The sequence below is a fragment of the Arabidopsis thaliana genome, chromosome 3 (genome assembly GCF_000001735.4).
Source record: "Arabidopsis thaliana chromosome 3, partial sequence".
NCBI lineage: Eukaryota > Viridiplantae > Streptophyta > Magnoliopsida > Brassicales > Brassicaceae > Arabidopsis > Arabidopsis thaliana.
The window spans coordinates 3,977,514-3,991,090 of record NC_003074.8 but is presented as its reverse complement, the minus strand read 5'-3'; the positions used below and the strand labels follow the sequence as shown (position 1 = coordinate 3,991,090).

General features: G+C 37.3%; 4 protein-coding genes across 12 annotated transcripts; 2 read left to right on the top strand and 2 right to left on the bottom strand.

Annotated features, from left to right (window-relative positions):
- Positions 1-11: 11 nt before the first annotated feature.
- On the bottom strand, positions 12-2,501 carry FYD. Of its 4 annotated transcripts, none has more exons than NM_001035604.2 (3): positions 2,268-2,481; positions 1,825-1,911; positions 12-1,705 (listed from the first exon to the last, which is right to left on the bottom strand). In NM_001035604.2, the coding sequence occupies exon 3, from the start codon at positions 1,682-1,684 to the stop codon at positions 215-217; it is 1,470 nt and encodes a 489-aa protein (NP_001030681.1). In that variant the 5' UTR covers positions 1,685-1,705; positions 1,825-1,911; positions 2,268-2,481; the 3' UTR covers positions 12-214. The 4 variants fall into 4 exon arrangements, with proteins under 4 accessions (NP_001030681.1, NP_974294.1, NP_850571.1 ...); NM_202565.2 differs by having other exon boundaries at positions 18-1,734; positions 2,268-2,402; NM_180240.2 differs by having other exon boundaries at positions 33-1,911; positions 2,268-2,501.
- Positions 2,502-5,465: 2,964 nt separating this feature from the next.
- Positions 5,466-9,211, top strand: TRFL9 (TRF-like 9). Of its 2 annotated transcripts, none has more exons than NM_112091.4 (9): positions 5,466-5,808; positions 6,224-6,323; positions 6,396-7,110; positions 7,202-7,375; positions 7,539-7,618; positions 7,721-7,956; positions 8,066-8,371; positions 8,466-8,529; positions 8,616-9,211. In NM_112091.4, the coding sequence occupies exons 2-9, from the start codon at positions 6,243-6,245 to the stop codon at positions 8,817-8,819; spliced, it is 1,860 nt and encodes a 619-aa protein (NP_187862.1). In that variant the 5' UTR covers positions 5,466-5,808; positions 6,224-6,242; the 3' UTR covers positions 8,820-9,211. The 2 variants fall into 2 exon arrangements, with proteins under 2 accessions (NP_187862.1, NP_001327482.1); NM_001338001.1 differs by having other exon boundaries at positions 6,187-6,323.
- FDM3 (XH/XS domain-containing protein) lies at positions 9,210-13,086 on the bottom strand. Of its 5 annotated transcripts, none has more exons than NM_001202943.2 (9): positions 12,835-13,086; positions 12,047-12,468; positions 11,394-11,933; positions 11,084-11,265; positions 10,912-11,001; positions 10,545-10,832; positions 10,144-10,353; positions 9,696-9,949; positions 9,210-9,594 (listed from the first exon to the last, which is right to left on the bottom strand). In NM_001202943.2, the coding sequence occupies exons 2-8, from the start codon at positions 12,420-12,422 to the stop codon at positions 9,719-9,721; spliced, it is 1,917 nt and encodes a 638-aa protein (NP_001189872.1). In that variant the 5' UTR covers positions 12,423-12,468; positions 12,835-13,086; the 3' UTR covers positions 9,210-9,594; positions 9,696-9,718. The 5 variants fall into 5 exon arrangements, with proteins under 5 accessions (NP_001189872.1, NP_187861.2, NP_001326248.1 ...); NM_112090.6 differs by having other exon boundaries at positions 12,047-12,455; NM_001337999.1 differs by having other exon boundaries at positions 9,234-9,600; positions 12,047-12,455.
- AT3G12545 (Bifunctional inhibitor/lipid-transfer protein/seed storage 2S albumin superfamily protein) lies at positions 12,491-13,541 on the top strand (the record flags this gene model as incomplete). Its single annotated transcript, NM_148714.2, has 2 exons — positions 12,491-12,896; positions 13,270-13,541. Exons 1-2 carry the CDS (start codon positions 12,659-12,661, stop codon positions 13,539-13,541), a joined length of 510 nt encoding a protein of 169 aa, NP_683556.2. The 5' UTR covers positions 12,491-12,658.
- Positions 13,542-13,577: the final 36 nt, after the last annotated feature.

The following is a 13,577-nucleotide window of genomic DNA, read 5'->3' as shown; positions in this document are numbered from 1 at the left end:
TTTGTTGTTGTCCAAAAAAAAAAATGATTTCATTTGTTAAAGAGTCTTCCATTGAATGTTGTCACATATTGCGTAACACAAATTCAAGCATATGAACAAATAAGGAATTAAGAGGTTAAAAGAACACAATGAAATGGAGTAAATATGATTAAATATGAATAATCCAATGATACATGAACAATAAAATTCTTTTAAGAAGTTATGCGCTACAATCTCACTCTAGCACGAACGGACGGAGACAGACGCGAACCTCATGCTCCTCTGGTCCCATTCGGTGTTTAGGCACTAAAACCTCTAGTGTTGTTCCTGTTTCGTCCCGGTAAGCTTCAAGCTTGGCGTCATCTGGAATCCTGTTCGGCAGGGAGACTTCGCGGACAAATTCCCCCGGTGGGCAATGCTCTGGTGTTGGATCTGTTAGCTTAAATGTTCTATCATGTCTCTTGATGAATGGCTCACATGCTGTACTTACACATGATATCTTCACTATTCCATGTGCTGGTGTATTCCTCCATGTCACTTTCACCCTTCCGGAATCAACAAATGGCAGGCTCATAACTATCAAGAACCCTCTGTCGTCTTCATATATCGTTTTTGCGGCTGTGACTGGACCGTACACATTCTTCATCACCCCGCTAAAATCATTTGACCAAGGCAGCTCCGTTGCATGGATTTTCATGTCCAGAGATTTCTCACTTGAGCTCGAGTCATCGCAGTTTCCTAGAGCAAGACAATCCCTTTTGCGTTTATTGCTACCAGCGAGTTGAACTTCCACTGTATCAACTGCATGGTCTGGGGAATGTGTAGACAGGTTTAGACAGGTACCATTCAGCTTTTTCAGGTGGGTGTGCCCGTTAGCTTTAGCCAGAGGAAGAGGTCTCTCAGCCTCAAATTCGGTGTTTGGGAGATTCCTCCATGAACCGTAATCACTAGCTTCAGCTGGAATAGCAAAGTTCACATCTCGACCTGTGAGTTCTGTCCACTTCTTCTTTTCATCCTCGCTGAGTACAGAAAGGTTGGGTGAATAAACAACTTCGATTCCATGGAGGCACTGTGGGTTAGAGAGACCACGGTAATGTTTCCTCTGCATCCTATGAGAGCGGACAAAACCTTTGTCCACACTAAAAGGGAAAGGACGCTCACCCTCGCGTGAGTGTCCGTTCATGTAGCTCCGCAGCTGCATCTTGCCAAGGGCATTTTCAGGCTTTTCCTTGAACACCCACATGTACATATTCTCCATGTCATGCTGAACCAAGAACGAGTCGAGCTGCAAATCAGATTTATCATACCCAGACAAGCCATTGCTGTCCCTCGTTAACTTACTTTTAGACTTCTCATCCAAAACAGGTTTGAAGTAGAAACTGAAGAAAAGCCAAGCACCCCATGCACTATCAACACGCTTGTTGTACTTCTTAGCAACCTTAGGCACATGAACAACAGCCTCAGGCTCATATAGCTGAGGTCCAAGTCCAACGTCTAAGATGTCACAGTGTTCGTTCCACAAAAGCAGAGATGGCCTAGCTTCAGAAGAGAGTGGTAGATTAATATCAGGCGGTCCAGTAAGTATGAGAGACCCATTCATATCCCTCTCTGATTCTTCATGAGTAAAAGCACCTGAATCCATGGATAGCAGTGTTGACGGGTGATAGTTCTCCATAGACAGGGTGGTGATGAGAGTCTCACCCATATTTCTTCCAGAAGCGAACCCCTAGCAGATACAGTGGCCGAATCAAAACCCTTAGGTGGCAAGAGATGAGAACATCAATCAACAAAGCCATATATGCAATTCAAGGATATCTTCATCATACAGGATCTCACAATTCCCACCTCAAAGTTTTCACAGAATTTGACTATAAGCTCCAAAACATTGTCCTAAGAGGCACTAGTACAACACATGGAGAGCTACAATCCCACCTGAATATCAATCGAGAGATCAAAGAATGGGATTAAGTTCAATCTAATCTCAACAAGTCCTAAATTTTCTAAAACGAGAAACAAACACAAATCCATCATGTTTTCAAAAACGAAAAATTCACGAATCAAATCAGGAACACTACGAAATATCAAACGAGCTAGGGATCTGGAACAAGGTCATCAACAATCGTATCCACAAATCTGATAGTATCAAATTCGATATGTATATTCCAGAGATTCGATAAGATCAAACAGTGATTTACTTCGATCAATTGTAAAATCAAGAGAGATTGAATTCAGATAGAATCAATACGATCATCGAAGAACATAAAGGTGAAGAGAAGGATAAATCTTACCAGAGGAACAAATCCGATGAAGAAGAGTGCGTATCGGCGGCGAAGGAACAGAGTCGCTCCTATCAAAATGATCCCAATTTTTTCAGAGAAGCGAGAAAGAGAGAGACTTTCGACAGGGGACGCCGTTTGTTAACGCTGTTATGATGACGGAGCTGCTAGGATTTGCCGTTTGCGTTAGTCAAATATGCGGTCCACTCATGGGGGCTTGCTTAATGATGTCCAAGTGTTAGTAACAAAGTTAATGACTATTGATTAATGGACTAGTTCTTGGATAAATAAGTTAATATCTTAATGACTATTGACTAAAAGATTATTGACTATTCATTTTACTTGGAATTGGTAGATCAATTTTTGTCACTAGGTGTTTAGATATTTTCTAAATAAGTATCTTATATAATAAAGTATGGTTTTTAAAATTATTAACTCATAAGATTATGCCATGTGTCAAGTCTATCGATCAGATGTTGACACGTGTAACAAAATAATTAACTTTTTTCTTTTTAAAGAAATAGAAATACTAAAAAAGAAATCAATTAACTTTTTTCTTCTTAAAAAAATAGAAAACTAAAAAATAAATCATTATTAACATATACTAATTCATATGTCTATATCTAAAAAATATTACATTTTGTTTTTTTTAACCAAAAGGAAAATTAACTAAAACTATTTATATATATTATTGGTCAAATTTTTAATATGTATGGTATTAACATTATGTTTTGTTAATTGTTAATAATTTTTAATATTAACTAAGATATAGATTTGATCTCATATATATATTATTTTGATATGAAATCATTATCAAGTGAGATGAAGTGTGTAGAATTAAAATCGAGTTTTTTATAAAATAGATAGTTAAATTGTATACAAAATTGAATATGTAAGATAAAAATTTGTTCTTTTCTTCTAAATACTAAATTATAATAAAGAAAAAGTGTGTAGGTTACTATTTAGACTTCAAATATCATCAATAAGATTGAATGGGTATAATAAAATAAAATGCATAAGAATACTATTTTACTATTCAAAATTATATATCAAGAACAATGTATAGATTATTATTTTACTATTTAAAATTTAAATATTATCGATAAAAAATTACAGTTATATGTTACACCCGCCTATTTAGGCGGGTCTTATCTAGTTAACATATGTTAGTACTTAATAGCAAGTGAAATTTAATAATTTTAATTGTACAAGATATTGACAATTTGACATATGTCAAAAGCAAATTTAATTAAAAGCAAAAATAATCTTGTTAATTAAAATGGTTAAGTTTTGTTGTAATCATATTATATATATATATATATATTATTTTGAAAATCGCACATAAAATGATATCAGCCTTGATGTATAAATACTGTAAAAATATGCTCTATCTAACTAAAAACATCAATCTGACTCTCTCTCTATAGTCTATAATAGGTTAGTAACGATGTATAATTGACTCAAATATAAGACCGTGTCGGTAGGTGATTTGACTAAATCAATGTTCGCACAATTCTTTAATCCACAAGCAAACTTTTATAGCTTGTGACACTTACTTAATACGTTCAAATTGTAGTTCTATCTTAAAAATTTCATGAATACAAAAGTCACATAAATGAATAGAAAGGGAAAAAACTTGTATAACTATATTAACACGCTCATCTTAAAATTCGATAAAATAAAAAATTTAGCAAAGTAACTCAGAATTAAATTTATTAAATAAACATTAAAGTAAGAAATACTGTTATAAAACTATTCTCCTTATTTGGCACCACACGTTTTCAAGGTTCTAACATACAAAAGCATAATAAAACTATATGGGTTTATTGAAAAAATCTTTAAGCTCCATACTCCATGTTGAATTTCCGTAGACCCCTTTTGATGCTTCGTCTTTTTTCTTTATAGAATGTCGTTGTTGTCCCTTTGTGCCTTGATGCTTAACCATGCAACCGCGCAAGATATATATATATATATATATATCTTGCCTTCTAATTCTCTTTTCTTTTCTTTTTCTTCTAAATTTGGCCTTTTTAAATAAATCCACTTACCTACCTATGAATCCAGTATATCAACAAATCGTACGAAAATGTACCAATTAGAGATTTCAATATGATTGAAGTGCATGCAGCATGTGTATATGTTTTTATATAAAGCGAAAGAAATGCATGTGTATTTCAGTATTTGTTTAGTACAAACTACAAACTAAAAGTGAAACGAGCTAGGATACAACAAGATCTATATATGAATTTTTGAAATATTTCATGCATGCATACATTCTCCCAATATATAACGTCTAATTATTATAAAACTGTAATCAACGATGGTTTACATACTAATCATGAATTCAGTGAAAGCTTTATTAGAGAAGGAACATAGAATGATTAGTCCATGTTTGTGGAGAATGTATGTAGTATGCCTGATCATTTTCCTTGTACCTCTTCCAATAGAATGGTCCGATCCGACCCATTTACTAATCGTCATGCGGCCCATATTCATGAATGGTTATAATTTACAAGGGTCCAAGTCTCCAAGGCCAGCCACAGAAGTAGACAGACACTCTCAGAAGTCCAAGACGGACATAATTAAACAAACAATTCGATTCAACAGCCGGCCATAAATTTATGTTTGATTCAACCCATTTCGATTCTCATTACATTAATTAGCCAAGCATATGCTTTAGTAGTTTAGTCCCACTAAAATAGCCATAAGATTGGCGCGAACATTGTCATTCACAAAATACCTTAAAACACATAACACGTTCATTTTGGCCCCATTAGCACATGCTTCAACATGTAATCTCATCAAGAAATTCATGTTATCACTCAAGTTGAATGAACACTTAAAAAACCTTGTGACGACGTTATTACCAAAGCAATGGAGTTGTCACAGGCTTTCTCTACCCACGTGGAAGATAAAGACAGCTTTTGTAGTACTAGTATATTAAAAAGGACCCCACTCCAATCACAAACAGCACTGTTGTATTGTTTTTATCCGATCCCTAAAATAAAGATTCTTCTGACAAACCTATCTTCTTTAAGGGGTTATGAACTGATGATTCCCGGAGAGAGAGGGTTACCATCAATAGCCTGTTAACCGGAGAGAGGGGTTTTAGTGTTTTACCATAAATTTACAAGGGTGACCGTCAATAGCCGGTTTACCGGTTTACAACAACTGCCTCATCTCAAACCCGTTGTTATTTGTGTGGTCAATAAAAACTTTTTTAATTTATTTTAATTTACAAGAATGATTATAAAAAAAGGGGTTTCTGTTTCAATGGGGCTTTTCACGTCATCTTCCTTCTTTCTTTTCTAAAGACAACGACGGATTCTTACCGCAACACACACAAAAAAAAAATAACTCGAGAATTCTTCATTTCTTTTAAATCTTAGAATCTCGAGTTTTTGTATAAATCGATTCTAATTTTTCCTTTGTACATTGTTTTATATATACATAAAACACACAAATCGGGTATGGGGGAATTTGGGTTTTAAGATAGCGTGATCTGTAATAATAAGTGGTTCGCGATCGTGATCAAGAAACTGGTGGCTGATAGGTGAGTTTTTTCATCGCAATTGACTTGTTCACTTACCGATCTGTAAAATTCTTGGGGTTTTGGGTGGTTTTTGATCCTTTGACTCTGATCCGGTTTTCAAATTTCCATTAAATTTCTTTGGCGGGTCGAAATAATTTGTTCGAGATCTGATCAGGTTACTGTTTCTTTTCATCTTGTCTCGAATCTTATAATTGAATTTGTAAGCAGCTTCTAGCATTTGAGTCTTGTTCAATTTTACCAACGCTTTTCCATTTGCGTGATCCATTTCTTGTTTCAGTGTCTTTCTTACATCAAAGGCTCGGATTTGGTCGTGTTGATCTGATCTAAATTGGTGTTTACTGTTTATGATTCTTGTTGCTACTTTCTGATTCTTTACAGTGTTCTGTTCTGTTCTGTTTTGTTTTTGTGTTGCTAGTGATATGCATATTTGAGAGATGGTGTTCAAGAGAAAGTTAGATTGCCTTTCCGTGGGATTTGATTTTCCCAACATTCCCAGAGCTCCTCGTTCATGCAGGGTAAATTTTGATTCATCTGGATCTGTTAGCTCAATGTCATGAATTTGCCTTCTGATGAATCTTTTTTTCCAGAGGAAGGTTCTAAACAAGAGGATTGATCATGATGATGATAACACTCAGATCTGTGCAATTGACTTACTAGCTTTGGCTGGAAAGATTCTACAGGAAAGCGAGAGTTCCTCTGCGTCTTCTAATGCATTTGAAGAAATTAAGCAAGAGAAAGTAGAAAATTGCAAGACTATTAAATCTGAGTCTTCTGACCAAGGAAACTCTGTGTCAAAGCCTACTTATGATATCTCTACTGAGAAGTGTGTGGTGAACAGTTGTTTTTCATTTCCGGATAGTGACGGCGTTTTGGAGCGGACTCCGATGTCTGATTACAAGAAGATTCATGGTTTGATGGATGTAGGGTGTGAAAACAAGAATGTAAATAATGGGTTCGAGCAAGGAGAAGCAACCGATCGCGTGGGTGATGGAGGCTTAGTCACTGATACTTGCAACTTAGAGGATGCAACTGCGTTAGGTCTGCAGTTTCCGAAATCAGTCTGTGTGGGTGGTGATTTAAAATCACCATCCACCTTGGATATGACCCCTAATGGTTCCTATGCTAGACATGGGAACCATACTAACCTAGGTAGAAAAGATGATGATGAAAAATTCTATAGTTACCATAAACTTAGCAATAAATTTAAGTCGTATAGGTCTCCAACAATTCGAAGAATAAGAAAGTCCATGTCGTCCAAATACTGGAAACAAGTTCCAAAAGATTTTGGATACAGTAGAGCTGGTAAGTATAACACAGCCTGCTTCACTTATCTTTGAACACATTTCTTCTTTTTGTGATTCACCCTGTTCTTACTTTAAACATGGATGTCTAGATGTGGGTGTGAAGACTCTTTATCGCAAAAGAAAATCATGTTATGGTTACAACGCATGGCAGCGTGAGATCATTTATAAGAGAAGAAGATCACCTGACAGAAGCTCGGTCGTAACTTCTGATGGAGGACTCAGTAGTGGAAGTGTTTCCAAGTTACCCAAGAAGGGAGATACAGGTGGTTATTGTAGTCTATCTCAAAACTCTTCAGTTATCTTATCTTAGCTGTTGTGGTCCTCTCAAAAGGCTCCCATGGTACTTGACTGGATGGTAAATGATACTGAGACATTTATCCGGAGACAGGATAATGTGGTTCTCATGTATTTTTATCTCTGGTGCAGTAAAGCTAAGCATTAAGTCCTTTAGGATTCCAGAGCTTTTTATTGAAGTTCCAGAAACTGCAACAGTAGGATCACTAAAGGTATATGCCAATATGTATTTCTTCACATTTGTTTGGTTCTCTTGTGTGGACATTGAGGTGTTAACAAATTACCATTTTGCTCTTTGACCCTTTTGGTTGCAGAGGACTGTGATGGAGGCTGTCAGTGTTTTACTCAGCGGAGGAATACGTGTTGGGGTGTTAATGCATGGGAAGAAGGTTAGAGATGAAAGGAAAACTCTGTCCCAGACTGGGATCTCATGTGATGAAAATCTAGACAACCTTGGGTTCACCTTGGAGCCTAGTCCCAGCAAAGTTCCCCTACCTTTGTGTTCTGAAGATCCTGCTGTGCCAACCGACCCTACAAGTTTGTCTGAACGGTACTAAGAAATTCGCTATCATATCCTTGTGCTGCTTTAGTTGAATATCACTGGTGTTCATTCTTCTTGAAGATTCCTAAGCAAAAGCGGTTCTGAATTATCATCCCAGGTCTGCGGCGTCTCCTATGCTAGATTCTGGAATTCCACATGCAGATGACGTGATTGATTCAAGAAATATTGTGGACAGTAACCTCGAATTAGTTCCATATCAGGGTGACATATCTGTTGATGAACCTTCATCAGATTCAAAAGAGCTTGTCCCACTTCCAGAGTTGGAAGTCAAGGCGCTTGCCATAGTTCCGTTGAACCAGAAACCTAAGCGTACTGAGCTAGCCCAGAGGAGAACTAGGAGACCCTTCTCTGTGACAGAGGTAGAAGCTCTTGTACAAGCAGTTGAGGAACTCGGGACTGGAAGGTATATAACACTAGTTCTTTCATAACTCATGTAGTTTGGTCGTGGGATAATGTCAAAGCTCAAAAGCTAATGGTCGATATATCTGATCACACAGATGGCGTGATGTAAAATTGCGTGCTTTCGAGGATGCAGATCATCGGACTTACGTGGACTTGAAGGTAAACACATCAGACACAAACATGTAATCTGGAACATATCACGTCTTACAGTCAGGTTAATATCTCAAGAACATGTGAATATGCAGGACAAATGGAAGACGCTAGTTCACACAGCAAGTATATCCCCACAGCAACGAAGAGGAGAGCCGGTGCCACAAGAACTGCTAGACAGAGTCTTGAGGGCATACGGGTATTGGTCGCAGCACCAAGGAAAACATCAGGCGAGAGGAGCGTCCAAAGATCCAGACATGAACAGAGGTGGAGCTTTTGAATCAGGTGTTTCAGTGTAAAAAAGGAGGTACGCATTGGTGGGTGGGTGTACAGAAGCAAACAACACAATAAATGGACAACTCAATTTCTGCAAAGTTTAATTGTCTTTATTTCTCGTTTTTTTTTTTCTCCTACATACACTTTTTTTTTCCTTGCTTTGGCATCTGTAAATGACTCCAACTGGGATGAGATTCGTCCCTAACCAAATTTTTAGGTTCTATCTTTGTTTTTTCAACATTGATTACATTGTGTAATAATTTCGGTCCATAAAAAGGGATCTTGTAATTTTATACATTCTTTTATGTTCTATCCTTTCTGACAAGTGACAGGTCAAACCTTCTTCATTATTTCGTTCAATTTTTTTAATTTTTTTTCAATAAAACACATGAGAGATGAGAGTGATATTGTGACAGATATCTTTGACAAAATGTGAATAACCCAATTTGAAAGATAAGAAATACTGCTGCTCTGTGATTTTGGAATATTAGACACAGTTAAGTGTTTGTTATTGGTGGAAAGACTCTTAACTAAGCCAAAGTGTTCATTTCTTCACAAATTCATAAACTTCTCTAAGGTTTAGAATCATCTAACAATGTTTGTTACTTAGTTTCCTACAATGTTGAACCGTCAAGTGTAGAAACATAGTTTCAACTTCGAGTCCCAATGTGACGCCATCCTCCTCTAATTTACACCTACTTCGCAATTCTAAGACCCATATATTGCATCAAAGACGAGAGACAATTGTTGAACCTTGCATTTTGACATCCTTTACACGCTAAACTTATTTTCCATCTCCTGCAACTTGCAAAGTACAGACCTCAGATTAGCAAAATTCGAAAATACAACTATGTAAGCAAAGAGGCAAACTTCCAAAGAGCTGGGATTTTTGAGTGTACCGGGTAAATGCAAATATAAACCTTTATGACTTGAGATGCTTCGCTTGATTCCATTGCTCCAGTAGAGAATTAACACCTTCCTCAAGCGTAGCCTTCCTGTCTTCTCTGAAGTTCCATAGCTCTGAGGAGATGTACCTTCCACTCGGATTATACTCGTTTATCTCCAGCAATGCATTTGCCACTGCTTGGTACGCATCATCCCCCAGTTCATTCTTCAGGGTTCTTAACTTCTCGTCATCCTCATCAATTACTTCCTGACATAGATATCAACAGCTTCAGGGTTCTACATATCAAACACCATAACATGCATAAACAAATCTGCATATGCAGCTGGTAGTTGTACGCATGCACTTGAATGGAGGTCTTCTGCTAGTAACACTTACGAAACATATTATTTAGGATGAGAAATAAAAAACATTGAATTAGTGATATACAGGAGAAGGAATACCACTATTGTTTCTGCAGTCTCAAGCTTTATCCGTTTAAAAGGATGCCAATCTGGGTCCTTAAGATATTCCTCCCAAAGCTGGATAACTTCAACTGCCCAATCCTCTAGATCTTCTTGACAGTACTTTATTCTCATTGCTTTCATAAACGGTTTGGTGTCAAGCTCCCCCATTCTCTTAACACCAATATGCAATCCCATGTCTCTCAAATTCTATACATGCAATCAAAGTTAAGAAAAAAATTAGAGGAAAATTCAAGTAGTGTCTTTTCTGTTGTTAATGCATCCAACCACTCTAGCCTACCATGTCAGTTATATTCGAGTTTATCACTCAGTACATGCAAAGAGTCACCTAGCTCCTCTATGAGACGAAAGTTCAAAGAAAATTGTTTGAATATACGTACGCTTATCAATGCTCTTCGAGCTTCTTGAAGTTCATCATTGCTCTTCCGCTCTTGAACAACAAGATCTTGATTGAATTGATTTAAGTGTGCAAGCTCTCCTTCTGTCTCACTAAGGTCTCTGAGGAAGGTCTCCACCTTGTTCACAATTTCAGAACCACTGTCCAATTCCACGAGTCTCATCACGCTCAGCTGACTTTTCAGTTGCTGGACCTCCAGTTCAAGCTCCTGCTTCTGATCAAGCTGCCTTTCTAGTGCAGCAATTCTCTTATGAAGCTTTTCCTTTTGCATCTAAGGTTAAAAACACGGTAGGACCCTGTCACATAAAGTTAAAGAGCCAACCTTTTTAAAGAAGGAAGCATTCCCAGACCTTGTGATCTACAGCCAATCTTTGCGCTTTCTCTCTGGTCTTTTGTTGTTCCAAGGCAGATAGTTGAACATAACTATTTATAGCAGCATTCTGAAAATAATGTCATTGAATTTTAGAAGACGAAAGAGGCAATCCAGAAATCAGTTTAAGAAATGAGCTTGTTAGCATATACCTGTTCAAGTTCTTTTGCCACTATTTTCCTCTGCGTTTCATTCTCTGCCTCACGTTTTGCCAACTCCAACTTTCTAATTTCAAGTTCCTTTATCTGAGACTCCAGCTGCACCTTTTGCTTTTCATGATCAGCAAAGATCCTATTGAAATGATCAGTCGATTTTTGTTGTCTTCCTGTCAGATCTTCAGATGCAAAACGGAAAATGTAACGCGGATATAAACACAATCTACAGAAATATGTATAGCTGGGTGATGCAACAATACTTTTTCTAAGGGGATATGAATCTTGAAACTAGAAGGACAAATCTCACCTTCACTGTAAGCACGGAGAATCTTTTCTTTTTCTTCAGTCTCATACTTAAGTTTAACTGAATCCTGTGAATATTTTATCTGTAATTTCTTCAACCGATATTGTTTGTTCTCAACCATAAAGTTCAGACGCTGCAAAAGCTTTTGGTCTTTCCTTGCCTCTTCTTCTGCAAACCTATAAATACTTTTGAGGTCACCCATCTTCCGCAAGTTTTCTCCTAAAATGTTAGCCCTGTAGTAATCATCAGCATTGGCAAGCCATGCATAAAGGCTCGAGTCAGTAGCACCACAAAGCCAATCCTTTTTCCCATGCCCATCTCCTTCATAAGCCTTCTTAAACACCAAAGCATCTTGAAGTCCATTCCAGTCTCTGTTAAATTCCACTATTCCGGTTCCCGAATGACCGAAACGGTCCCACACAGTACGAACTCTAATTGGGTTGAATCCTCTTCGGATTAATTCATCCTTAAGTTTTGGTCCACTCTCTCCAGTACAAGACCGACCATCTTCTGTACTCGTCGTGGGAATATTAACCAAAACTCCTATCCCAGCCACACCACAGATACAACTTCGGTTAGTAGAGAGGCTATAAATCCAAATAGTGCTAATACTACGATACTTGTAATGACATAGGAGTATGCGTCATCATCATTACCTTTCCAAGGCCACACAAGTTTCTCGAACTGAGCATCATCATAAATTATAGGAGCATCGCCGGTTTCAGCAGGAATGAATGATGTTCTGGCTTTTAAGCGCTTAGATATAGTAGAAGTAGCGTAATGAGCAAGATCTTTAATAAGGTATTTGGCAAGAGCACGGTGACTAGCCTTCTCAGTCAAACTTCTTTTCTTGGATTGGCTATTACCAACTCCAGAAGCATGCTGAAGAATGTCAACATACAAACCAACCTTCTTCTTATTATCGGGACAATAAGGACACAGGAAAGTCCGGTATGAGACTTTCACCTCGAGCTTTCCACTCTTGAGTTTTTTGTACAGATTTTTCTCAAAATCACTCAATTTGTTGTTCATCACCGCCTCGCGTTATTGTTTTACATCTACGAGCTGCATAATCTAACTACATTGTAAGTAAATGAATTTAGCCATCATTATCTCCACAGGAAACAAAAAACACTTGAAACCTTACATACTTGGATCTAAGACAAAGTGAGTATGAAACATTCTGAATAGTAAGTCTATGATTCAGCTTGATTAGATAGATCCGGAAAAAATGTTGACTCCTCTACTTAACACACTCTCTATGTTGTATGAAACATGCATGTCTGATTTCTGAAAAAATTATGAATAATTGGGGTCTAATGTCTTACGAAATTTCAAAACTGAAGAAAAAAGTCGGCATCAAAACGCGCATCCCCAAAACCAAGAAGCAAATTGGGAGAGAAACGATGAATGTCAAAGCAAAGCAGACGTTTAAGAACTGTACCAGAGAAATCGCGTGTAGAGAAGAAGAGATTCAGCTCGAAACTTCAGCTGAGTCTGGAGATCGTCAGATGTTTTGTTTCCAAGTAATTTCGATTTCTTTTGGTTTTTTCTAAGTTTGTTCCCATTTTGATAGAGAAGCAGCAAAAGTACTTGGAGAGATATTCCAAGAAACCTCTGTTTGTCTTACACGCGCCATTGTCGCGCGTTGAAGTCGTCGCGAGAAAGAATTTGTTAACCGGAGATAAAAAATTGTGATTATTCGGTTCGGTTTAGGAAAGGCTTTTATGATGGGTGACTTCTGAAAAAGTCAATTGTTCAAGCAGTGCTTCCAATTCCTATTTAAAATTTACCTAGAACAAAACAAAGAAGGCATGAACCAGTTTAATTTTCTGCAAAATTATTTATCTTTTTGTTCACTAGTTACTAAAATAATTAGACATGAAGATTGTTCCATTGATGCTCATTGCCTTCGTCGTCATACTCTTGTCGGCGGCTCCGATCAAAGTTAATGGTGATGAGATGATGGGCAGATGCATGCATGAGATTGCAAATTGTTTAGTTGCCATTGATAAAGGCACCAAATTGCCGAGTTACTGTTGTGGAAGAATGGTAAAGCCACAACCATGTGCCTGCAAGTATTTTATCAAGAACCCTGTGCTCTTGCCCAGACTTCTAATTGCTTGTCGTGTTCCTCATCCTAAGTGTTAGTTAATATCTACAGATTATACATTTACAACAATAATA